The sequence below is a fragment of the Drosophila erecta genome, unplaced genomic scaffold (genome assembly GCF_003286155.1).
Source record: "Drosophila erecta strain 14021-0224.00,06,07 unplaced genomic scaffold, DereRS2 tig00000092-arrow-pilon, whole genome shotgun sequence".
Lineage (NCBI taxonomy): Eukaryota > Metazoa > Arthropoda > Insecta > Diptera > Drosophilidae > Drosophila > Drosophila erecta.
In genome coordinates, this window is record NW_020825207.1 from 864020 (window position 1) to 887207 (window position 23188).

General features: G+C 50.9%; 7 protein-coding genes across 7 annotated transcripts; 2 read left to right on the plus strand and 5 right to left on the minus strand.

The window, feature by feature from the left end:
- Nucleotides 1-132: 132 nt before the first annotated feature.
- Nucleotides 133-1905, minus strand: LOC113564252. The gene has a single exon (XM_026980115.1). The coding sequence runs from the start codon at nt 1903-1905 to the stop codon at nt 133-135; it is 1773 nt and encodes a 590-aa protein (XP_026835916.1).
- A 221-nt stretch (nt 1906-2126) lies between these two features.
- LOC6548074 lies at nt 2127-3845 on the minus strand. Its single transcript, XM_015157202.1, has one exon. It carries the CDS (start codon nt 3843-3845, stop codon nt 2127-2129), a length of 1719 nt encoding a protein of 572 aa, XP_015012688.1.
- A 2-nt stretch (nt 3846-3847) lies between these two features.
- LOC113564253 lies at nt 3848-5868 on the minus strand. Its single transcript, XM_026980129.1, has 2 exons — nt 4178-5868; nt 3848-3929 (listed from the first exon to the last, which is right to left on the minus strand). The coding sequence occupies exons 1-2, from the start codon at nt 5866-5868 to the stop codon at nt 3848-3850; spliced, it is 1773 nt and encodes a 590-aa protein (XP_026835930.1).
- Nucleotides 5869-6128: 260 nt separating this feature from the next.
- On the minus strand, nt 6129-7862 carry LOC26526229. The gene has a single exon (XM_015157275.1). It carries the CDS (start codon nt 7860-7862, stop codon nt 6129-6131), a length of 1734 nt encoding a protein of 577 aa, XP_015012761.1.
- Nucleotides 7863-8262: 400 nt separating this feature from the next.
- On the plus strand, nt 8263-14131 carry LOC6548073 (mitochondrial proton/calcium exchanger protein). The gene is made up of 5 exons (XM_026980513.1): nt 8263-8361; nt 8716-9050; nt 10395-12694; nt 12755-13051; nt 13108-14131. Exons 2-5 carry the CDS (start codon nt 8978-8980, stop codon nt 13459-13461), a joined length of 3024 nt encoding a protein of 1007 aa, XP_026836314.1. The 5' UTR covers nt 8263-8361; nt 8716-8977; the 3' UTR covers nt 13462-14131.
- A 1800-nt stretch (nt 14132-15931) lies between these two features.
- LOC6548072 lies at nt 15932-16767 on the minus strand. Its single transcript, XM_001976577.3, has one exon. The coding sequence runs from the start codon at nt 16721-16723 to the stop codon at nt 16031-16033; it is 693 nt and encodes a 230-aa protein (XP_001976613.2). The 5' UTR covers nt 16724-16767; the 3' UTR covers nt 15932-16030.
- A 4610-nt stretch (nt 16768-21377) lies between these two features.
- LOC6548071 (proteasome subunit alpha type-7-1B) lies at nt 21378-22924 on the plus strand. The gene is made up of 3 exons (XM_026980498.1): nt 21378-21582; nt 21646-21875; nt 22060-22924. The coding sequence occupies exons 1-3, from the start codon at nt 21481-21483 to the stop codon at nt 22484-22486; spliced, it is 759 nt and encodes a 252-aa protein (XP_026836299.1). The 5' UTR covers nt 21378-21480; the 3' UTR covers nt 22487-22924.
- The last annotated feature ends 264 nt before the right edge of the window (nt 22925-23188 follow it).

Here is a 23188-nt window from a genome sequence, read left to right on the forward strand (position 1 = left end):
ACATGTGAAACTTGAATAAAAATGCTTTTGCAAAAAGTGTTTGAAATTGCGACCCGGCGAGTTTTTAATTTAATTGATCGCATCGAGAAACTGGTTTGATTGGTCTCCCAGTCATTTCCCTTTAGTAGAGAATTAGCTACCCAACACGCGGTTCAAGGGAGCCCACTTGGAGCACGACAGCTCCAGCGTTAGCACCAGTATGCTGACCCCAGTGCCTCCCAAGTAGGCCATCCACACGTAGTACAGGTCCGCCCAGACCAGATCGTGGTAGGGCGAAGGCGGGGGATCCGTGGTGTAGTTCAGTTTTCCCACGGCGATGACTTCCTGGAAGGATCTGCGGAACCACAGGTCGTACAGCCCACTGGCCAGGGTGCGGCTCAGGTACCGGTTGAACACGTCGCGGTAGATGGAGTTCCTGGCCATCGGCATAGTGACCGGCATGAACCGGGTGAAGGTTATTTCATGCGACCTCCGGAAGAGCGGGCGGTGCATTCTGATCTGCTTGAGCTGCAGAAGGGGCCACAGTGTGTTGGTGACCGGGTAGGCGAAGGAGGTGTTCAGCTCATGGCGATGGGCCAGAAAGTCCACCACGGAAGGGGTCACTTCAAAGGTGTCCAGGTTTCTCTCCAGCACCTCCTTCCCCACGGAATCATTCAGGGTGGGCAGCTCCTGCTGTGAGATAAGGATTTTTCCACGGGCGCTCCGAAGGTCGTCGTAGCTGAGTATCCTGAAAGCAGCTGGAGGATGAACGAGTAGCGTTGCTAGATTGGCACTGTAGAAAGTGCTAACTATGAGCCCCGCCATCATCAGCAGGCTGTAGAGTAGAGTCCTGCTGAAGGATAGCCTGCTGGGCATGACGAAGGACTGGGCCAGGATGGCTCGCAGCACCTCATCCCCGAAGATGTTACCGCAGCGCAGGGTAAGGAGTCCTTGGCCCGCCTCCAAGCGCTGGGCGTTGACCAACAGAAGGGCCAAAACGATCATCAGGCCCAAGAAGTACTGCCAGCCCCTGAGGCTGAGGTACAGACTGGAGGGAGGCACAGCTGGTTCCACGGGCAGCATCAGGAACCAGCTGGTTATCTCGCCCACATGGCTGGGATAGAAGGGCTCCGGAGCGAGTGTGGTCAGCACCAGCGGAAAGTCCACCAGCCCATCGCGAAGCAACGCGGCAGTGGCTTCGGTACGGGGGGTCTCGTCCTGGGGAACCAGATCCCAACGCACCCGCAAGGAGGCGTTCAGGCTCCTGGCGAAGTTCCTGTAGAAATGGGTGAGGTAGCCCGTCATCTGGCGACGCCCCTCCTCATCCCGGTAGATCACAGAGCGGGGCAGCAGATTGTAGGGAACTGTGGCGATTGGGTATCCCTGCAGATCGTTGACTTGGGGCTCAAAGAACCTATCGACTTGGTCCACTCTTCTCCTTACCACTTTGAGGAAAGGAAAGGCGCGGTAGCTGTATACAGACTCCGGATGCAAGCTACTCAAAGCCAGGACATTGAGCATCTGAAGGGCGAAACAGCCCCGAAACAGACTGCTGATGTTGGTTTCCAGTCGGAGCACAAGCAAAACTGGAGTGCCCCGCATATCCATCAGGTTTTCACCCAAGGCTCTCATTACGCCCTCGATCTCTTCAGCGGCATCCAGGCAAACCAGAGCTAGTATCCTCCTGCTGACTCTTCCTTTGAGGTAAATACTTTGCGTAGAGTCAAAGTTCAGGCATGGGTATGGGTATCGGTCGAGGTCGAAGTGCTGCCAGCAGACATCGGTGCGTCCTGCGCCTTTGAGGAGGAGTAGGGTCTGAAAGGACAGCTCCCGCCTTAAGGACATTAGAACACCGTTCAGCACTTCCTTCTGGGCACAAATGAAGCCCAAGGAAACCAATGTTAGTGTGTTTAAATTGAACCACATTTTAGGAGCCACGGCCTAGCTAATTTCCAAAAAAGTCCCTAAAAAGTTCTGAGTGGCCTGCATTTATAGCCGCAAATCCATTGCTAGTTAGTAATAAATTTCCATGACCGGCAAGACTAAATCAGTAACCATTAACCCAAGCCAATGGCAGAACGTTTGGCATTCATTCGTGGAAACGTGGCCTTTATTGGTAGTCGGGATGGGAGGTACAATTAATCCGCTTAGAGTGCGGCGTTCCTCGCATGCCACTTGTAATGAGCTACCTCCAAGAGGAGCACCAGGACATTCATGCAAGTTCCTCCCAGGAAGCCCAGCCACACGAGCAGAAAGTCGGTCCACTTGAGGTCGCAGTACGGGTTGCCCTCGTCTTCCTTGTACGAGATCTTTCGGAGAGCCACCAGTTCGTAGTAGCTGCGCCGGAACCAGAAGACATAGAGTCCGGTTTCGCGGGTAAGAGCAGCATATCGAAGAACGGACTTGTAGAAAATGGAGTTCCTAGGCAGCGGCATGGACATGATTTGGAACGGCTGGAACACCAGCTCCTTGGATCGTCGGAATAGGGGGCGCCATAGTCTCACCTGGGACTGCTCTAGGAACGGCCACAAGCTAGTGCTCACGGGGTAGGCGTAGGAGGGATCCAAGGCGATGCGCCTCCTCTGGAAATCCGTGGAGTTCGTGAGCCTAAATATATCGCTGTAGGCCTTTGTGAAGTCCGTGCCCCAAATCAATGACAGGTAGTCTAACTTTTCGGGGGTGATGAGGACTTTCAGCTGCCGTAAGCGGAACTCTTTCCATTTCAGGACGGGATCACTCGCCGGCGGATGTACGAGCCACGTCGTCAGGTTGGCCAAGTAGTAGTTGCTCAAAAAGAAGCCACTCAGCAGGAGCAGGCAATAAATAAACATCAGTTTGGGGGAGAGCCTTCTCGGAAGTATAATTGTCTGCGCCAAGGCTCCTCGCAGCACCCTATCCGCCACGTAGTAGCAACGCCAGCTGGGGCTCAGGCCCATCTCGAGCCGATGGGCATTGCCGAGCACCACACCCACAACTATTATGATGGCCAGCAGCCTCTCCAGGCCCAGTTTGACGAAGAGATGCGCTCGAGGAACGGGGTCCTCCATGGGCAACATCAGGAACCAGCTGGATATCTCCATAGGCACTTGCTGGCTGCCTGACTTATTGTAAAGGGAAACGATTTCCAGCGGGAAGTCCACGTGCTGTACCTTCGAGAGCCTCGACACTGTGAAGTGCAGCTTACCCTCCTCGGGCACGACGTCCCAGATCTTCAGAGTCGCATTAATGTTGTCCACATAGTTCCATAGGAAGGTGTGCAGGTATCCGCTCAATTTGCACTTTCCCTCGGCATCCCTATACCATATGGTGCACGGCATTATGTTGCTGGGTAGTGCGGTCACTGTATGCCCCCCAAGATCCTTCAGCTGTGGAGCGAAGTACCGCTGAACCTCCGCCACCTTTCGCCTTATAACGCGGAGTGCTGGGAACGCCTGGTAGCTGTAGATGAACTCTGTATCGGAGCCCGCCAGTGCCAGCACATTGAGCATGTGTTCGCTGAAACAACCCAGGAATAGATCACGCATCTCCTCGTCCGAGGAGGCGACTAGTAAGGTAGGAGTATCTCGCATGCCATCCAGGTTGCCATACAGCGACTTCACTGCATCTCCGCTTTGGTTCTGCAAGCAGGCCAGTGCCAGCATCCGTGTGTTGAAAATACCTTTCGGATGCGCGTTGCTCATGCCCCTCATGTTTATAATGGGAACATCGCTTCTGAAGGGCTCCAGGCCCCAGCACGAAGGGGATCCTCCCACGACGAGAATGGTTGTGTAGCGTAGCTCCTTCCTGAGGGCCACCAGAATCCCGCTCAGAGAAGCGCTCTGTGTGCCAATCGGGCTCAGGAACACAAGGATTATGGCTAGCCGCATTTTTAGGGCGACTGCTCACACTGCTTGGGTGGGATAAACTGCAACTTGACGGAATTTTCACACGGAGTTGTGGCACGATAAGATCTGGAGGCCAAGTCAAATGAGTCGAGCAATTAGGGACCATCAATCGCGTGTGTCTAAAAGTCACTGATTTTAATTGGACTGCCGGAATTGAAGGCCGGAAACTCACTCAAGACATTGAGGCACCCATGAGAACCAGGAAGTGTTATAAAAAAACAAAAGGCGTTTCTCATTTATTGGTAAGTCATGGCTAGAACACGGTTACAGTAGGGGTTTTTTGGTGAGTGCGCCTGCAGAGCCACCTGTGGCACCCAATCTCGACCAGCAACACCAGGCAGCCCAGCACAGTTCCGCCAAGAAAGCCAAGCCAGGCAAACTGAAAGTCCTCCCACTTGAGATCGGAATAGGAGTCGTGAACCCAGTCCTCCTTGTAGGAGATCATGTGGATGGCCTCCAGCTCGGAAAAACTCTTCGTGAACCAGAGCCGATATAGTCCGCCCTCACTGGTCCGAGTCCTATAGCGTTTGAGGGAACTGAGGAATATTGAGTTCTTCGGCATAGTCATGCCCATGATTATGAAGGGCAGAAAGACCAGCTCCTTGGATTGCCGGAAGACGGGGCGATGTAGTTTGACTTGCGCCTGCCTCAAAAGTGGCCACAAGGTGCCCGTCACGGGGAAGGCGAAGTGCAGCTCCATGGACATCCGCTTGGTCTGGAAATCCGAGGAGTCGGCTGCCTGGAACACATCGCTGCGCTTCTCCACATACTCCTTTCCCCTGATGGACTTCAAGTAATCCACTTCCGACGGCACCATAAGGATCTTCAGCTGTGCGCGGCGCATTTGGTCGAAGTCTGTTACCGGATCACTGCTCGGGGGCTGGACGAGCCAGGCTGTGAGGTAGACCACCACGTAGTTGCTGACGAAGAAGCCACTCACCAGGAGCAGCCAGTAGACGAACATTAGTTTGGCGCAGAGCCTCTGCGGAAGGACAAATGGCTGTGCCAGGACTCCCCGGAGCACCGTATTTCCCACCGAGCAGCAACGCCAGCTAGGAGGTAAGCCTGCTTCCAAGCGATGTGCGTTGCTTAGCACCAAGACTAGGAGCGCGATTACCGGTATCAGGTACAGCGATAGGCCGAACTTCATGAAGAACCGGGCTCGAGGAAGAGCGGGCTCCATGGGCAGCATGAGGAACCAGCTGGACAGCTCCATGGCGATGTCCTGCTGCAATGTCTCGGCACTCAGAACGCCCAGGCCCAAAGGAAAGTCGATGTGATTGCTCCCCGTGAACGTGTCCAGGTCGAAGTCAAAGTCCTCCGGGAACAGGTCCCAGCGGATTTGCAGACTGGCGTTAATGGTGCTCACGTAGTTCCGGATGAAGTGGCTCAGATATCCGCCCATCTGGAGCTCCCCATCCGCACCTCGGTACACCATAGTTCTCGGCATGATGCCATCGGGCACGCCCTTCAGGACACAGCCCCCCAGATCCTCCAGCTGCGGCTCAAAGTACCGACGTACCTCCCTCACCCTGCGCTTCATCACTCGAAGTGTTGGGAATGCGCGGAAGCTGTAGAGGAACTCCATTCCGGAGTCATTGAACGCCAGCACATTCAGCATGCCTTCACTGAAGCACTCCAGGAAGATATCCCCTATGTGCCTTTCCGAAGAGGCGAATAGAATGGTGGGAGTGTCTCGCATGTTCTCGAGATAGCTGTACAGTGACCGCAATGTATCTTCCTCGCCTTTGTTCAGGCAGACCAGCACCAGTATCTTTGAGTTGAAAGTATCTTTTAGGTGGACGTTCTCATTGGCCCTAAAGCTTAGAACAGGAACCCCGTCGCGGAGGTGGCTTTGCTTCCAGCACTCGGGCTGGGAATTACTTTCTAGGAGCAACATGGTCCTGTAACCCAGCTCGTTCTCAAGGGACTTCAGCACGTTTCTCAAGGAGCCACCATGTGCTCCTGCCCAGCAGGCGAAAGTGAAGTACAGTGCGAGCCGCATTGCTATGGCGACTGTCCGAAGCGAACGGGTAACACATACTGCCACCGTGCTGCACTTCCCAGAGGGTACTGCCTACTGCGATAAGATCTGATATGCTTCAGTTGCACCGCCAGAGCCGGAAAGCAATAACAATCAGTTGTCACTTACTTTAATGGCAGGCCAGGGCCTGCATTTATGAGTGGCCTTGTCCAAGCAGGAGTGGCTGACTAAATGCCTGAATAAAATGAATATCATGTCATAGTATTTATTCAAGTTCAATGCTAGTTTCGTCCTAATTGCCAGCTGTGGTATCCGATCTCGCCAAGCAGCACCAGGACACTCACGGCGGCTCCTGCCACGAAGCCCAGCCACACATAGCCAAAGTCCTGCCACTCGAAGTCCCGATATGTCTGCTGCCCACCCTTCACCTTGTAGTGGATCTTCCGGAGGGCTGCTAGCTCGCCGAAGCTCCGCCTGGACCAATACTGGTACAAGCCGCTCTGCTGGGTGAGGCCCCTGTACCGATTCAGCGACTTGTGGAACATGGAGTTCTTCGGCAGGGGCATGGCCAAGATGAGTAGCGGTATGAGCACCAGCTCCCGGGATCGTCGAAACGCTGGCTGCCGTAGGCGGGTCTGGACGTGCTTCAGCAGTGGCCACAAGGTGCCCGTCACAGGATAGGCATAGGATTGGTCCATGGCCAAACGCCTGTTCTGGAAATTCACCGCGTCGGACAGCTCGAAGAGATCGCTGTTCCTCTGCGCGAATTGCTTGCCTAGGGCTTTCGTAATGGTATCCAAATCGGCGGGAATAGTTAGCACTTTCAGCTTCAAGGTGCGCAGTTGCTCCCAGCTGCGGATTGGATGCCCCGGTGGGGGATGCACGAGCCACGTCTCTAGAATGGTGAGGGCACAGTTGCTGAAAGTGAATCCATTGAGCAGGATCACGAAGTAAACTAGCATCAGCCTGACGGACAGCCTGCGGGGTAGGAAGAATGGCTGTGCCAGTGCTCCTCGCAGGACTCTGTCTACCAGGATGTAGCAGCGCCAGCTGGGCCCCAAGCCGCTCTCAATCCGATGGGCATTGCCCAGCAGGATGGTCAGCAGCAGCAGCACTGGCGCTAGTTTCTCGAAACCCAACATGACGAAGAGTTTAGCCCGAGGAAGGCAGGGTTCCATGGGCAGCATCAGGAACCAGCTGGAGATCTCCAGTGGAACGTTCTGACTCGTCGTTCCGTGCTCAATGCCATGGATGCCCAGTGGCAAATCCACATCATGGATCTCCGACAGCCTGACCACTTCCCCCAACTGGGTCATGCCGTCCTCGGGAACCAGATGCCAGCAGATCTTGAGGGTGGCGTTGATGGTGCTCACGTAGTTCCGCACGAAGGGGTAGAGATATCCAGCCAGCTGGCGACTTCCATCCGGGCTCCTGTAGACCGCAGTTCGCGGGATTATGTTGTCGGGCAGAGTGCTGAGGGTATGGCCACCCAGATCTTCGAGTTGGGGCTCGAAGTACTGAAGGACGTCCCTCACATTGCGTTCAATGACTCGGAATTCGGGGAAAGCCCGAAAGCTGTAGACGAACCCCCAGTCCGAGCCTTTGAAAGCCAGCACATTGAGCATTTTTCGTCTCAGACACTCCAGGAAGACGTCCTGGAGTTCGGAATCCGAAGGCACGAACAGTATGGTGGGCGTGTCGCGCATATCCTCGAGATTCTGATAGAGCGCCTGCATGTTACTCCCTTCGCTTCCGTCCAGGCAAACTAGTGCCAGTATATTTGTACTAAAATCATCCTTAAGATACAAACTTTGATTGCCGTTGAAGCTTAGAATGGGCACCGCTCCTTGAACGTCCTTGTGCTTCCAGCACGACTCGCTTTCCCTCGAGCTTTCCACCAGAAGAATCGCTTCGTAGTGCAGCTCTCCAGCAAGAGCATTCAGAATGTATCTCACGGATACGGAGTGCGAGTGTACCACACCGAAGGCTATAAGCAGATACAAGCTCAGCCTCATTTTCGAGTGGTCCGCTCTGGAGTGCGGAATCAAGTAAACTGCAACTTGGCCAGAATTAAGAAAAACTCGAATAGCTGCCGCAATAAATATGCATTGTTTATGGAACAATGGTTACTCAAGTGTCATAGGATTTAATTGGAGCTGGGTGTTAGCCTGAAGTGCATTGGTGGTCTATTTAGGTCAAGGAAGTGCTCGTATTGGGAAGTTCTGGTCTATACAAAAATTTAAATTTAGCCACTTGAGCTGCTCTGATTCCATTCTTCTCTTCGTGCATTTCTTCAAATTTGTTTAAAATGCATTAATTTACTTGGTGTATTTTACATAACTATTTTTACATTGTTAGTTACATTCTACACGGATGGAAGCAGACGAGTCCCCCTAACAAGCGGCAATTCACAGTCGGTATTTTTTGGCACTCGCAGAACGGTCTCACTGATGTCAAACGTGAAAAGAGTGTGAAAACAGACGGTTAGTTTAGATTTTATTATTTACTGGCACGGTAGGAATGACAAATTGCCTATATATAAACTGCACTGCGGGCACGCTATAGTCAGCGGCCAAGTTACAGGCCTGATTTAACCGGTTGTCACTCGCACGAAATGCGAAACTACTGCGAAATTTGTTGCTGTAGTTGTGTAATTTCGTGTGAGAGCGTGCGAGGCAAAAACAAAAACAAATCAAGATCGCGCGATATTGCGTCGATGACGTAGCTCAGTGCGTGTGTGTGTGTGTGTGTGGTGGTGTGTGTGTGTGCTGTCGAAAGGAACTTGGGATTTAATCAATGTATTGACTTTTAACCAAATCAGCAGTAGGCTAAACCCAGAATTCCCCCTTCTATTTACTTTTCCATCAGACGAGAATCGTGGGAAGGAACCCGTTACTTGCGCCAGCGAAAGAGGAACAGAGAAGGACTGCGAGGACCGATATAAGCGACAGCAGACAAAAACAAAGTCCAAATACGGCAAAAGCAATCAGAAGGCGAGCGACAGAGAACCCAAAGATACACAATCCACAGACAGTTTGTCGGAAATTCAAAATTACATTTGAAAATACTTTGGATTCGGATTGGAGGCCGAGCCGAGCCACGCCCCCCTGCGCCACCGCCCGCCGCCGCCATGAACGCCCTGCTGCGCCACAAGGGACACAGTCTGCGGACGAGTCACTTGGCCCAGAACGTCTACAAGCGCTGTAAGTTGGCCAAAACACGGGGAAGCAAAGGCGAAATCGCGTGAAAACTTTCCATTCGTGTGTGCGTTATCGGGCATTTTGTTTTGACTGCACTTCGCTGGAAGGCAACAGCTGACTGGCTGGAAACGGCGACGTGCGCTGGAAGTTCTACAGTGGGTGAACAGCAGCAGAGGCGTAGCCTCAAAATATTCTGGGGGATCCGAGTTTATTTGCTTTCGGGCAAACAACAAACGTATCATACATTCCTACAGTTCTTACCGGTTTCGGAGACCTACTGACGTATCAGTGTTTCGGAAACTTAGCTGCTAATTTAATTACTGGAATTGTTTTCAACAACTTGTTGACTTTGGATCGCGCAACTGACAATCTAATCTTTTTCCCCATACATATGGCTTATTTTTGATAATAATAATTTCTTTATCTTCAACATCTTTCACTTTAAGCCGCATGGTTATTTAAGGTTATAAGCGGGCTTATACCTATGCCCCCTCTTTACTGGTGACTCACAAGCGACAGATTTCGATTTCGTAGGAAGTCACCTGCCAGGGAAGAGGATCGGCGACAGGTACCGGAAAAACCAGACAAAGAGGCACCTGCGGAAAAGTACAGTCATAGTCATTGTACATAAGGCAGAAAACCTTATGTACTCTCCACTGGTCTAAACCATCATCGATACTAGAAATAGGTCGGAATCGCCCTCACCTTCTCCACAGCAGTTCCTCCTCCTTGACTCAATTGCAAAATCATTTACCTTGAGCGTTTGCCAAGAATCGGAAAATCAAATAAAAAGCAACATGAAAATGAAAAGGAAAAGGAAAAGTGCGCTGTAAACAATTGCAGTCGACGCAGCCGTCCGAATGTTTGCTAAGCATGTATTTATAGAGGTAGAGAACTCTCACCGGTTGTGTGAATTTTCGGTTTTCTCGCTTTGCGATTTATGTAAGCTCCACTCCAGGTGCTAATTTATCTGGTCAGTCGCCGGCAATCTTTGCCGTTCTATTATCAACTATCAAACTCGCTGAAAATCCCAAAAAGAAATCCATGGTCAAGGGGCAAGGCGCTTATCTACTACAAAGTTTTCTCATTTCGTGTAGCTTTGATTAATAACTCATCCAGTTTCTTTTATTCTTTGTTCTTCATTTTCCGCTGGCTCTTCATGTGATCTTGTTTTCATTGAAACAAGGAATGGCAATCACATGGAACCGGGTTATCAACCTGAAAGATTCTTTTGTGGGAATACTATTGTTCGGTTTCCTTCTCTGCCAGTTTTTAAATACAGCTATACTTATCTTACTGCTACTATGTACTTATCTTACTAACGGCCTTTTTCAAATCTTTTTGCAGTTCTTAAATCGAACTGTTGCGCATGCAGCTCGGTGAACTTTACAGATGAACCCGCCAAAGAAGATGAACGACCGCGAAGATCTGCGTCGACTTCGGTGCTGGAGCTAAGCAGAAGGTTTCAGCCACATGTCAGCTACGGATACCACTACTCCAGGTATGGATTCAGGCATCTACATACCAGCCGGACGATGCTGGAGACGTCCAGCTCAAAGATCGACGCGACCGTCAAGAAGCTGAAGAACCAGCAGAAGGAGAAGGTCGAGGAGATCATGAAGGAGGTGGCCAATGGCCAGGCCGCGGCAGTTCGTGCCAGCACAGCCGCTACAGCCACGGCCTCCTCGGAGAAGAGTCAAAACGCTACGGCGACCGCGGGCTCCACGTCGGCGACTGCCTCAACGACATCTTTGGCCAAGACCGCTGACAAGTCGGTGGCCAAGCCAAAGAAGCCGCTCGGCACACGCATTTGGGATGAGCTGGTACACTATTACCACGGCTTTCGCCTGCTCTTCATCGACGTGGCCATTTGCTCGAAGCTCCTTTGGCGGGTGCTCAACGGCAAGACGCTCACGCGGCGCGAGAATAAGCAGCTTCAGCGGACCACCTCTGATCTGTTCCGCCTGATACCCTTTTCGGTTTTCATCATCGTGCCCTTCATGGAGCTGCTGCTGCCGTTGTTCATAAAATTCTTTCCCGGCATGCTGCCCTCCACGTTCCAGACATCGACCGATCGGCAGGAGAAACTGCGGCAGTCACTGAGCGTCCGCCTCGAGGTGGCCAAGTTCTTGCAGCAGACCCTAGATCAAATGCCCGTTCAGCACAAGGAGCATAGCAGCGAAGAGGCCAAGCAGTTCGAGGCCTTCTTCACCAAGATTCGGAATCCAACTGAGCCAGTGAGCAACGATGAAATCATCAAGTTCGCCAAGCGATTTGACGATGAGATCACCCTAGATTCACTGTCCCGGGAGCAATTGGCGGCTCTTTGTCGCGTCCTTGAACTGAACACAATTGGCACCACCACGCTGCTGCGGTTCCAGCTGCGGCTGAAGCTAAGATCGTTGGCCACCGATGACCGGGTTATTGCCCGCGAAGGTGTCGACTCCCTGGACCTTCTAGAGCTGCAGCAGGCGTGCAAGGCACGTGGCATGCGGGCATATGGCCTAACGGAGGAGCGTCTTCGTTTTCAGCTAAAGGAGTGGATAGATCTCTCGCTGAACGAACAGGTGCCTCCTACGCTGCTGCTCCTGTCACGAACCATGCTCATTTCCGACGACAGCATCACCACCGATAAGCTTAAGGAGACGATGCGCGTGCTACCAGATGCAGTGGGCGCCCACACACGTCACGCCATCGGGGAGAGCGAGGGCAAGGTGGACAACAAGACGAAGATCGAAATCATCAAGGAAGAGGAGCGCAAGATTCGCGAAGAGCGCGAGGAAGAGCGGGAAGAGACCATCGCCAAACGATCGGCCATCAAGGAGGAGATTCCCGCTCCTTATGTGTTTGCTGAGAATCTGGCTCGTTCCAAGGATCTTCTGGATCACAAGGAACAGCCCTCGGTGTCCGAGACGGACAAGGGCATTTCCTCTACCGATGTACAGCTGCTGTCTGAGGCTCTGAAGACACTGTCATCTGATAAGCAGCTCGTGGTGGAAAAGGAAACAATCAAGGAACTCAAGGAGGAATTGGCCGACTATAAGGAGGATGTGGAGGAGCTACGAGAGGTGCGACAGGTGGTCAAGGAGCCTGTGCGTGAGAGCCGGGCGGCCAAGTTACTCTACAATCGGGTCAACAAGATGATCTCCCAACTCGATAATGTGCTTAACGACCTGGAGGCCAGACAGCATCAAATCAAGCAGGCGGAATCCAGTGATTATGTGGCGTCTAGTCCCACGGTCGAACCCCAGCAAATGGTGCACATTGACGAGCTGGTCGCCACCATCCGGCGAATGAAGGAGGCGTCCGATGAGGAGCGATTCAAGGTTGTCGGGGATCTGCTGGTCAAACTCGACGCGGACAAGGATGGTGTGATTTCGGTGAACGAGATCACCAAGGCGGTGCAGAGCATCGACCGCGAGGCCACGAATATCGACAAGAAGCAGCTGGAGGAGTTCACCGAACTGCTTTCCAAGCTGGCGTCCCGACGACGACACGAGGAGATCGTGCACATCGATGATCTAATGAGTAACATCAAGGTGCTGAAGGAAACCAGCGATGAGGCACGACTTAAGCACATCGAAGCTGTACTGGAGAAGTTTGATGCCGACAAGGATGGCGTGGTGACTGTCAACGATATTCGCAAGGTAAAGTTTGCGAGTGCCTTAGTCTGAGCATAAACTCATTTGATTTGGTGTTCCTTACAGGTGTTGGAGTCCATTGGTCGTGACAACATCAAGCTGAGCGATAAGGCCATTGAGGAACTGATCACTCTGCTTGACAAGGAGCAAGTGCTGCAGGCCGAGCAGAAGATTGAAAAGGCCATTGCAAAGAGCATGAAAGAGGCTGAGAAACTGAAGTCTGAGGTAGACAAAGCGGATAAGGATTTGTCCAAGCTTGTCAAAGATATTCACGATTCTGCCAAGGAGATTCAGGATATTGCCAACGAGATGCGTGATAAGGAGGAAACCGTGCCCGATAAAGCCAAGGAGCTGAAGGAAGAGGTAAGTTTTTGTCCTGACATACAGGGGTCAGTGGTCTAACAACTTAGTTCCCACAGCCCGCATTCAAAGATACGGCCAAAACATTGAAGGATAACGCCAAGAACCTGGACGATTTGGCAAAGGACTCAAAGCCAGACCCCAAATCCCCCACAAAGGCTTCTACAGGGTCCGGTCCAACCGGAATATCAGGTGGTGGCCCCAACAGTGGTGGCAGCGGTATTGCCAGCGGATCAGCGACGGAATCAGCGCTTCGAGAGGCGGCCGAGCGTCAAATGGAAAAGATCCTGCCCTCCACGGACATTGGTCTGCCCCCCACGATACAAACCCCATCGCAACCACCGACGTCCAAAAAAGCAACAGCCACGGCATCGACCCTCTCCACGACGATTACGGCCAAGAAGCTGCTCTGACCGGCCAAGGAGTCCAAGAAGGGAGCGGCTGAGACAACTCCTAAGCGTGTACCTAAGCCGAAGTGATGTGTTGGAGTAGGGAGTGGGGCGAAGTAGGTGGAGGAGTGGTGCTGCTCGTGTGTCCCATATTGTTCCGACTATGCAAAGAATTAACTGTTACCACTTAACATAAAAGTAGTGAGAAAATCGAAACGAAAAGGCGACTCTGTTTCTAACTACGTCCGAGATCCTGGAGCAGGATGAGGAGAGTTTGCTATACTTAACGCGTGGCTGTAGTACGGTATCTTCTCTAAGTAAGGCACAAATCAGAAACTACTAGAAATACATAGGAATGTACACTTTACCCATATATCTTGATTTCCAACGACCTAGTTTTACATGAAACCCAAACGATGCAAGTGGTTTGTACCTCCTTTTCATTTGGCCAAAATTTGCGAAGCGATTGTGATCATTAGGCGAAATGTTAATTTACGATTTATATCATCTATCATCCTTCTATTACTATGTATATGCATCATTCGGCCGACCGGTTTTCAGGTATTACCCAAAGGTTGCGAGGCATTGGAGAAATTGAAACCACGTGATAGATCTAAACAATAATGTGTGTGCTTGACTTAGCAAAGCAGAATTTGTAAAAGTGTTTCGCAATAAAAGCTAGTATAAAAACAAATGCCAACTGCAATTACGGGAAAACGAGCCGGCAAGTGGCTTATTATCTGTGAAATCGTTCTCACAACGGCTCTATCACCAATTTTCCAGAAACTACTGCTGAATAGCCATTCGGGACTTTAAATAACTGACTCCGACCGAACAATTGCTTTTACGAACCGCATTGATTGCTCAGAATTATATTTTTGCATTGTGCATTGCCTCGGGGGCCATCGGGGGATGCTGTTTCACAAACGCCCCCAAAAACCCGGACTTGCCAACTTGCCAAATGGCCAACTGGCCGACTGGCCGGCCGTGATTCGCAATCGAGAACCGCAGAACCCAAACTTTTACGGCCAAGTTAGTTTTGGTCGACGCGCAGCGGGCGGGGGAGCAGTGCATGTTCAGCATCATATTCTGGGCTATTGAAGTAATAAAAATTACCACAAAATGTTCCGAAATTTCATCTTTGCCTGCCCGCTGACCCATAAATTCCCATCATATTCAGCGAGGGCCAAGAAACTGTGGTACTCGTAAAACATTTAGAAGGGCTCCGGCTTCGGCTTCGGCTCCGGCTCCGGCTCGCAACTATGCTGGCCTCTTTTCGGGCAAATAAATTAGATATGGGCCTGTGCAGGATTAGTAGCTTGTGTGTGCCCCAGCATTAATCAATCCCAGCTTGTGCGTAAACATGGGAAACTTCCGACCAGCAGCGAAATCGAAAACAAATAGACGCAAAACGCTGGAAAAGAATACAGCGGAAATTTATTTAAAGGTAAATAAAACCGCCAAAACGCGAAACAAGCCAAATAATAATAAACTTCAGTTCCGCTGGGAGGGAACTGTTGTTTGCAATCAGGCAAACCCAACCAGCCAACCAGCCAACCAACCAACCAACCAACCCACCCAACAACCGGGAACCGCAGACAGGCCAGAGGATCCGAGGAGCCGGTGATCCGGAGGGGTCGGTGGCGCGTTGTGCTGGATGGACAGGAGGGGCAAGTTGGCAGAGTGTCTTGGTCGGCGAAAGTTTGCGCAGCTCAAAGTGCTGCGGATGCAACAATGAAACTCGAAATCTGCCATGAATTGTCTGGAGTGCAGACAATCAGGGACAGAGGACACCAGACGAGCGGAGCGGGTGCATTTAAAGCATTTCGCCATGGAACGAAGTTAATAAGTTTTAGAGCCAACGGAGCCCGGAGAATGCTCATTGCACTACTGGCGGGTCGGCGGAAAAACGGCAAAATTATTTGAAGAAATGTTACAAAACAATTAAAAAGTTGACGACTTGCATGAGTCAATCAAAGGAGAGGCAGCCACGACGAGTTCCGCCAAGTTGCAGTTGCCCAACTTTGGCCCACTTTAAATGGCACACAACAAGCATACGCCCCGTTGTACGCCATTCGAGCAGCCGACTAATGCCACTGTCCTTGCTGGCTTCCGTTTCCATTTTCCGCCCAACTTGAAAAACTGCTGCACTTCCGAAGGCGCCAAAACAACGGAGCTCGGCCTGTAGGAAAGTATCGCTGTCAGTCGGGCTCTTGGCATCTGCTCCACACATCGTGCTGCAGCCCGGGATGAGCTCGTCCAGGCGGTGATGCACTCCAGATGCAGATGCCGGGTGGAGGGCATGCCAGCGTATTTGATAAAGCTATTTCGCTTTGCCAGGTTTGGGCATTTTTTGGCTTAATAAACTTTTAAACTTTTTGGCCCCGCCCTTGGCCAAAATCAAGCCCAACTGAATATTTGGCCTAAGCTGGCCATTATTCCCTTTTATTAGTTGCTGCAGGAACGCCAAATATCTACCTACAGTGCATTTTTGATTTATATACATTTTATTTAAAAGCAAGAGCTAAGCATTCTAAGCCAAATATTTTTCACTCCCTGATGAAGAGAAGAATTTCATTGAATTCATGGGGTTCTAATCCCGCCGGGGCACTCGCTTGTGCAGGAGATCGGACTCCCGGTGGAACCAGCCGTATCGCCAGCTGGTGGCCTCCGGATAGTTGTACTTGTCGTCCGGGCTGCGTGCGTACCGCCTCTCCAGGTAGGTGGTCCGCTGTCCACTGTGCAGCAGTTGAAGCTCCGCTGCCGGCACAGACTTCATGGGATCCGCCGCACTTTTGGCGAATCCCGTCTGCTCCAACTGGGACAGGTGGTACAGGAAGACCCCGTGGTCGTAGGAGCGGCGAGCGCGGCTGGTCACAGTATAACAGCTCCGTACGGGAATGCAGAAGTGGTGGCTCCTACTGGAGGCAGGGCTCCTGCTGGCTCCGGAGCCCAGCGAGGCACCTGGCTTGGGAGTAAGACCCACATTGGCCTTTCTCACCACTTGTGGCCCAACACTCGTCAGTCCTGCATTTCGATTTTGAGGGCCCTTCGGTTTCGATTCCGACGTCTCCGTCGTCTTCTCGGAAACCTTATGATATGGTAGATTAGAAGCAGCTGGAGTAGTCTTGGCCACATTGTGGGGCTTTTCCGCGTGCAATGCGGAAATAGATGCACCTAGATTCCTTGACTTCACTGAAGCTATGCGCTGCATCACTTTACTTTGAAATTTGGATGTTAACTGCTTATTGCGATATATGAACTTGTGCTGTGTACCAAAGACCATACAAACAACACATTTTTTGACTTTGATGGCAAAGGCATAGACCGGTTGACAGGGAAACGACTGTCGAGAAAAAGGTTCTTTAAATGTTTCCATTGCGCGTTTTAAATTGTTAATCCCCTAGGACCGCAGAAGAGAGCCCTGTATCAAATGTAACTAATAACTCCGAATGGCCAGCGCGAGTTTTTGCTGGAGCACGTTTTTTGCGTTTATATGCCAGCTTTAATTCCCAATAAATGGTAATCTCCAACTGGGTTGCAGATTTCGGTTCGCCCGTAACCCGAATTTGTGTTTATTTTCAATTTGTGTGGCGGTGTGAACATATAAAGTGGATTATACAGAGATAAGAGCGCTCTACAGACACATTTCTCTCGCGTTTCCGTGTATTTTTAGCCCGGCCAAAAGGAAGCGTGGCCACACGATGGCCATAAAAATATCTCAGATATGTCGCCAGACTCTGAAATGTTTATATGCATGGGGTCGCGTGTCGAGGTGCAGTTGCAGCAGGAAACTCCATAAGCCCCAAGAAATCGACAGGTCCTTCCTATTCCGCCTGCGACTCCCAGGACACATGAGTATGTACAAGTGGTGGAGCATTGATTTGGAGCCGCTCCAATTGGCTTGTTTATTGCGACGGGTTCGTTAAAGGTGTTTTGCTAGTTTTTCGGCTTTCGCCTTTCGGCTTTCGGCTTTGTTTGCGCACCTTCTTGCCACCTGAACTTGCCCCAGGAATGCTGCATAAATTAGCCGCACGTCTGGCTTTGTTTCGAGTCCCAGCTCTCCAATCTGTGGGCGTCGAACTCCACCGTCGTATAGCCGTATATCACCGAAATGCGATACTTTCGCTGCGATAGCGAGTTCCGTGTGACGTTAGATACAGCATCGCAGATTGATTCCGCCCAATGCGATATGATAGATGGGCGTGGTGTCAGTGCAATCCTCTCGGAACTGAAAAATTGAACGACTTGCAACTTTAATAAGAAGAAAGTGCGCGACAGCTGAAGCACTCACTCTTTCCTCCAGCTCGCTGACCATTAGTGGAAACCCACTCGACTCGACTCGACTTCCTCCATTTCCATTTTCTTTCGCGAGCTGCATTTTTCTCGATTTCCCGTCAATACCTCCCCCGCCCTCCTTAATTTGTGCGGCATTTGTCGCCATTTGGCTTTCAGTAGTCTGCAAATGCTGGGGAGCGGGAAATCGGGAAACCGGGGCCGCTCTGCTGACTGATGGAGTTGCAGTTGCACTTTGCTGCAATTGGTTGCACTTTATTCGCGGTTGCGTGAGAGGAACTCGCAACTCGCAACTCGCAACTCGCAGCTCGAAACTTGGAAATGGAATTGCAATTGGCGGCGGGCGGGCTTAAACTTCTAAATTGCATTATTGCCAGTCCTTAGCCAACCCACGTCCTTCGCAGCACGGCAGCATCTTGTTTCTAATTAAACGAAGCGCCGTGGCCCCTCAAGTGGTAATGAGCTCTTCAAAATGCTCTGCAACCGGAAGCTATAAGGTAAAACTTACTGAAGACCACATCTGCAGCAAGCCAATGGGTTAATACGGCTTAATTAAGACTTGGCTGACTAATTCCTGCCGAATCTTTCAAGTTTCGCCAGAATCGACTTTGACCGCCGACAAGATGGAAAGAGGGGAAGATGAGATGATTATCGCAGGCTGGAGCAAACGACTTGATAGCCGTGACCCGAGTGGCGGATGCCGTGCACCAGGACAAAGTTCGTTGACGCAGAATGGCACTTTGGGGCCGGGCACTCACAACATCTACATTTCCATAAGCAGCAGCAGGACGCGCAGGATTCCCGGGAAGGACTATGTCAACAATGGTGTGTGCATTGCTAGGTTTATTAAAAAGGGCTCAGGTGAATGGCTGAGCGCCCCAACTCAGCTCGCGCTGTGTTTACTTGGCTGGGACACACGCAGCGCTACGTATACGTAATGTGGAGATACAGACGCAGCCAGGTGCCCCTGGTTTCCCGACTCGGAAGCAGTCTGCCGGCAATGGTCAAAGGTCATTTGCATTTTGCCATCGTCAGCTTGATGCCTGGCCAGCCAAACAAATACACACGTTCCACGTCTGTTGCTGATTAAATGGCCGAGATTGGAGGGGCGACAAAGAGCTCGGCAGCTCTTATAAATTGTTTAAAGCTATTGTAGTCTCTTTTGAATGAACAAAATACACCTCTTTCTCACATAGAAAAGTGTGTGAGTTGTATTCTTAATACTACGAAATGCCTCTGCCTAATTTTATGTCAATATTTCATCATGAAACGACTGTCTTTGCAGTGGAATGGCTAAGACAAGGAAGTAATATAGACAGCAATAAGCTCCAGAAGGTATGCGCCGTGTTGCGACCCCAGGAACATCCATAAAATTCATACATTTTGCACATTTATACAGTGATTAATTGTCAGCTTGCGGAAATATGTTTTTTCGCATGCCACATGCCACAGGCGTTCGAGCACTGCCCACATTTTCACCATGTAAACACATTACCATCGTCGGGGCGGCGCGACCCCTTCCATCTCGATCGCATTCGGATTCCCATTCGCAGATCCACTCCCAATCCCAATGCCAATCCCGTCGTGCTCAAATCGCTCGTCATTAATTTCCACACATCGCAGAGGGAGTGGGAGTGGGAGTGGGAGCTCGGGAACAATGGAAGCACTTGAAAGTGTGCTCCAAGCCTTGTTTATCCGCAACAGCGTCCTTAACTTTTATTGGGTCTTTAGTTTCGATGGAGACGGGGAGGGGAGCAAGGACGGGGTCTTAAGTGGGTTTTCGGGGCTTGGGCGCTGCTGGGTTAGAGGCAAGGAAAACAACAATCAACACCATTTGACGCTACAAATTAAGCTGGGAGCAAACAAATCGTGGCAAGTTGCCTCGGTCTTGCCCGCCAAAGTTCTTGCTGTTTTTAGCACATGTTGTTGCCTGGTTTTATCGTCTGCTTTCCCGCTTTTCCGCTTTTCCGCTTTCCACCTCCCCTGGAACTAAACCCACTCCACTGCTCGATTGTCTCAGGGGCAATTCCCCTTCGATTGGCGATGCTCACTATTTATGGGCCAGAAGTGCTTAATCAAATGCCGAGCGGCAGGGGCACGCACCGAAAACACGGCGTATACTTAATTTACGCACATTGCCCGGGGCCAAAACATTCCGCCGTGCTAATGAAGCCATGGTCTTAGCATCGAAATTCTTATTTAATTAACAAGTTGAACAAGGGCTTGCTGTTAATGGGGGACTTTGCACATTAGAAGTGTGTATTTAGTTATTGAAAAAACTGAGTTTACCCGCTTATGCAGCGCGTTAGCTTAAAAACAAAAGAGCTTATCCAGAGTTTCCTGGTTTTATTGTTGCTTAATCTAGAAATATGAAAAGCTAATAAAGCATAAGCAACAACCATTACTCCCAAAAATATTGAACTACGCATAGTGACGAATTCGTGTGCAGCATGCAACATTCAAATGGGTCCTGAAGATTTCCGCGGTTGCATGGTTAACTCGCACGCTTTAGGAAAATCAGCTTGTGATTGTTTTCGCATTCTGCGCTGACTAATGCATTTTGATTGTCAATTTTGATAAATGGCTTTATTAATTCATTTAGCGCTGGCCCGCGGCGCGAGTAATACAATTTTAAACAAAACGCGTGGCCGCCAATGCATAAAACATATTTCCCAACTGCGAATTGCGAACGGCGAACTACGAACTGCGAACCTTTGCTGGGCGACAACGTGTGTAAATTGGGCAAATAATTGCAATTTTGTGATTCTATTTGCAGGTCGTTTTGTTTGCAGTCAGCTTAATTTATTTATTCGCCAGCCGCACTTTTGGAAACGTTTGTTTTTGGGAGCTGGCCATATTTGGCTGGCACGTGCCTAATCCTGGTGAGTATGCGCCACACCTAAAGGACCTCTTCTGCTGTCATAAAATGTTAAATATAAATTTATGCCAACCTGCGCGCTGCCGGCATACTAAGCACCGCATCAGGAGGCAGGACGAAGGACGCAGGACGAAGGACTCTGCGCTCTGGAGAGTCGCAAAAGGACGACTCTCCGGCGGAGCCCTTGTCCTCCTCCTTCTCCGCTGGCCAAGCACATTAGCAAAATGAAGCTGTTTCGATTACGATTACATTTGCCAGAGATTTGCGCTTTTGTTGCACTTTGTGATTTTGTTGTCAGCATTTCAGGCGCAGGACCTCCGTGGATTGCTTTGTCGAGGTTTGTCGGGGAGCAGGTGCCAAGGACACAGGACCTCTTCAGGCAGGGTCCTGTTGGAAAATTGCGCTGGCCGACGGACTGAAATATTCGCAAAATGTGGCTGAAACAGTTTAATGTAATTGCCGCATTTCGCTGTGACATCGCTAATCTGATTAACACGATAATTGTTAATTCGCTTATGGATTCGATTATGTTGATTTGCCTTTGTAGCGGATTACCTCATTATTGAAAAATGATTTAATTGCATAGCTGTGCTGCGAGAACACTATAGAACTTATGTTGAAAGCTAGTTAAAAGTACAATTTATGTTAAATGCATTGCAGGAAAAATGCGATTAAAACAATGTCTTTCAAAGGGTTAATTATGTTTTCATAAATTGATTTGATTTTGTTGATTTCTGTCAGATGAGCCATTCCTTCTACGCACCTAGCAGGCGCCTAGATAGAACCCATACCTTAAAATCTCGACCCCATACACAGAGTACACCAACATACATCATCCATCGGACTTCCCATAAATAAGCCCGAGTCCAATGGCCGCACGGTACGATCGCGCGGTGACCATTTACTCACCCGATGGCCACCTGCTGCAGGTGGAGTACGCCCAGGAGGCCGTGCGCAGGGGTTCCACCGTGGTAGGTGCCACTTGAGGCCGCCGGGACGTACCTCTTAGCTAATTGGCCCAATCCCACCCACAGGTGGGTCTGCGCACCAACAACGCCATTGTAATCGGCGTGGAGAAGCGGTCCGCGGGCGAACTGCAGGAGGAGCGAGTGGTGCGCAAGATCTGCCTGCTCGACGACCACTTGGTGATGACTTTTTCGGGTCTCACCGCAGACGCACGGATCCTGGTGGGCCGCGCCCAAATGGAGGCCCAGAGCCACCGCCTGAATTTCGAGAAGCCCGCGACCGTGGAGTACATAACGCGGTGAGCAGAAGCACTCGCTGCACGGGGAAAAGTATGCAGTGAAGGAGCTGGGTAGCGAACCACAAAATACCCTTGCATACTTTTTGCTGTGCCAGCAAAGAAGTTGGGAACTATTCCCTCAGTGCAGCCCCCAGGCGACTTGAGATTAGCTTTTATAGCTTTGCTGCTTGTGCTTCCATTGCAGATACATAGCCCAGCTGAAGCAGAACTACACGCAGAGCAACGGAAGACGTCCCTTTGGATTGTCCTGCCTGGTTGGCGGCTTCGACGAGGACGGCACTCCGCACCTGTTCCAAACGGAGCCCTCGGGCATCTTCTACGAGTGGCGGGCCAGCACCACCGGTCGCTCCAGCCAGCCGGTCCGCGACTACATGGACAAGCACGCGGACGAGATTCTGGCCTGCGCCGACGAGGCTACGGCCGTCAAGCACATAGTCCGCACCCTGGTCAGCGTCTCCTCGCTGAAGCACAGCCAAATGGAGGTGGCGGTGCTCAGGTACCGCCAGCCACTGCGTATGATCGATGGCAAGGTCCTGGCCGATCTGGAGCGCTCCGTTCGCGCGGAACTGGAGGCCGAGACGGAGGCCAATCGGCGGACCCGAGTTCCCTAGTTCCATCATGGCCATCATGGCCGCCGTGGCTCCGGGCCGTTTTCATGACCAATCAAAAGTTGATAACCGGCCGAGCTCTCCTCTTCTGGGCAATTCAATTTCGGCCGGGGAGTTGGGGAAAAGTAATCAGCAGGAAAAATGTGTAAAGCGGGCAAATCACTTAATTTGTCTCGAGGGCGTCTTTGTTTACGTTATATCGCTCACAGCGGAGATGCGTACGCTCCTTTCCGGCCAACCAAGTTAAAAAGTTTTGAGTGAAAATGCGAATTGAATTTGCAGAGGAAAAACAGGAAAGTGCGCATGCAGAAAATGTTTGTCAATCGAAATGGTATCTCCCGATTCGCCTTTGATTTCGGGCAGAACGTCAATTGGGTTAATAAATTCCTAAGGTGCCACGGGATATCCATTAACCCCGATGGGAAGGGCATCGTTTTCTGAACGGAACCATTACGTACAGCTCATTTTTTCGCTGTGATTTCCCTTTGGGATGGCCTGCTCCACCTGCACTTCTTCCGTTCCAAGTTTGGTCCCGCTCATCTCATGAAATCGAGTGCTTCAGCCGAAAGTGGGCTTCAGGGGCTAAGGTGTGTGCTTTAATAGGGTATCCTCTGCGCCTAACCCTTCATCGGCTGGCTACTTCATCGAAGGTTGCCTCCGTTTCCCTTTGAGCAGCGTTCAGGAGTAGGTTCTGGTCATCGCAGA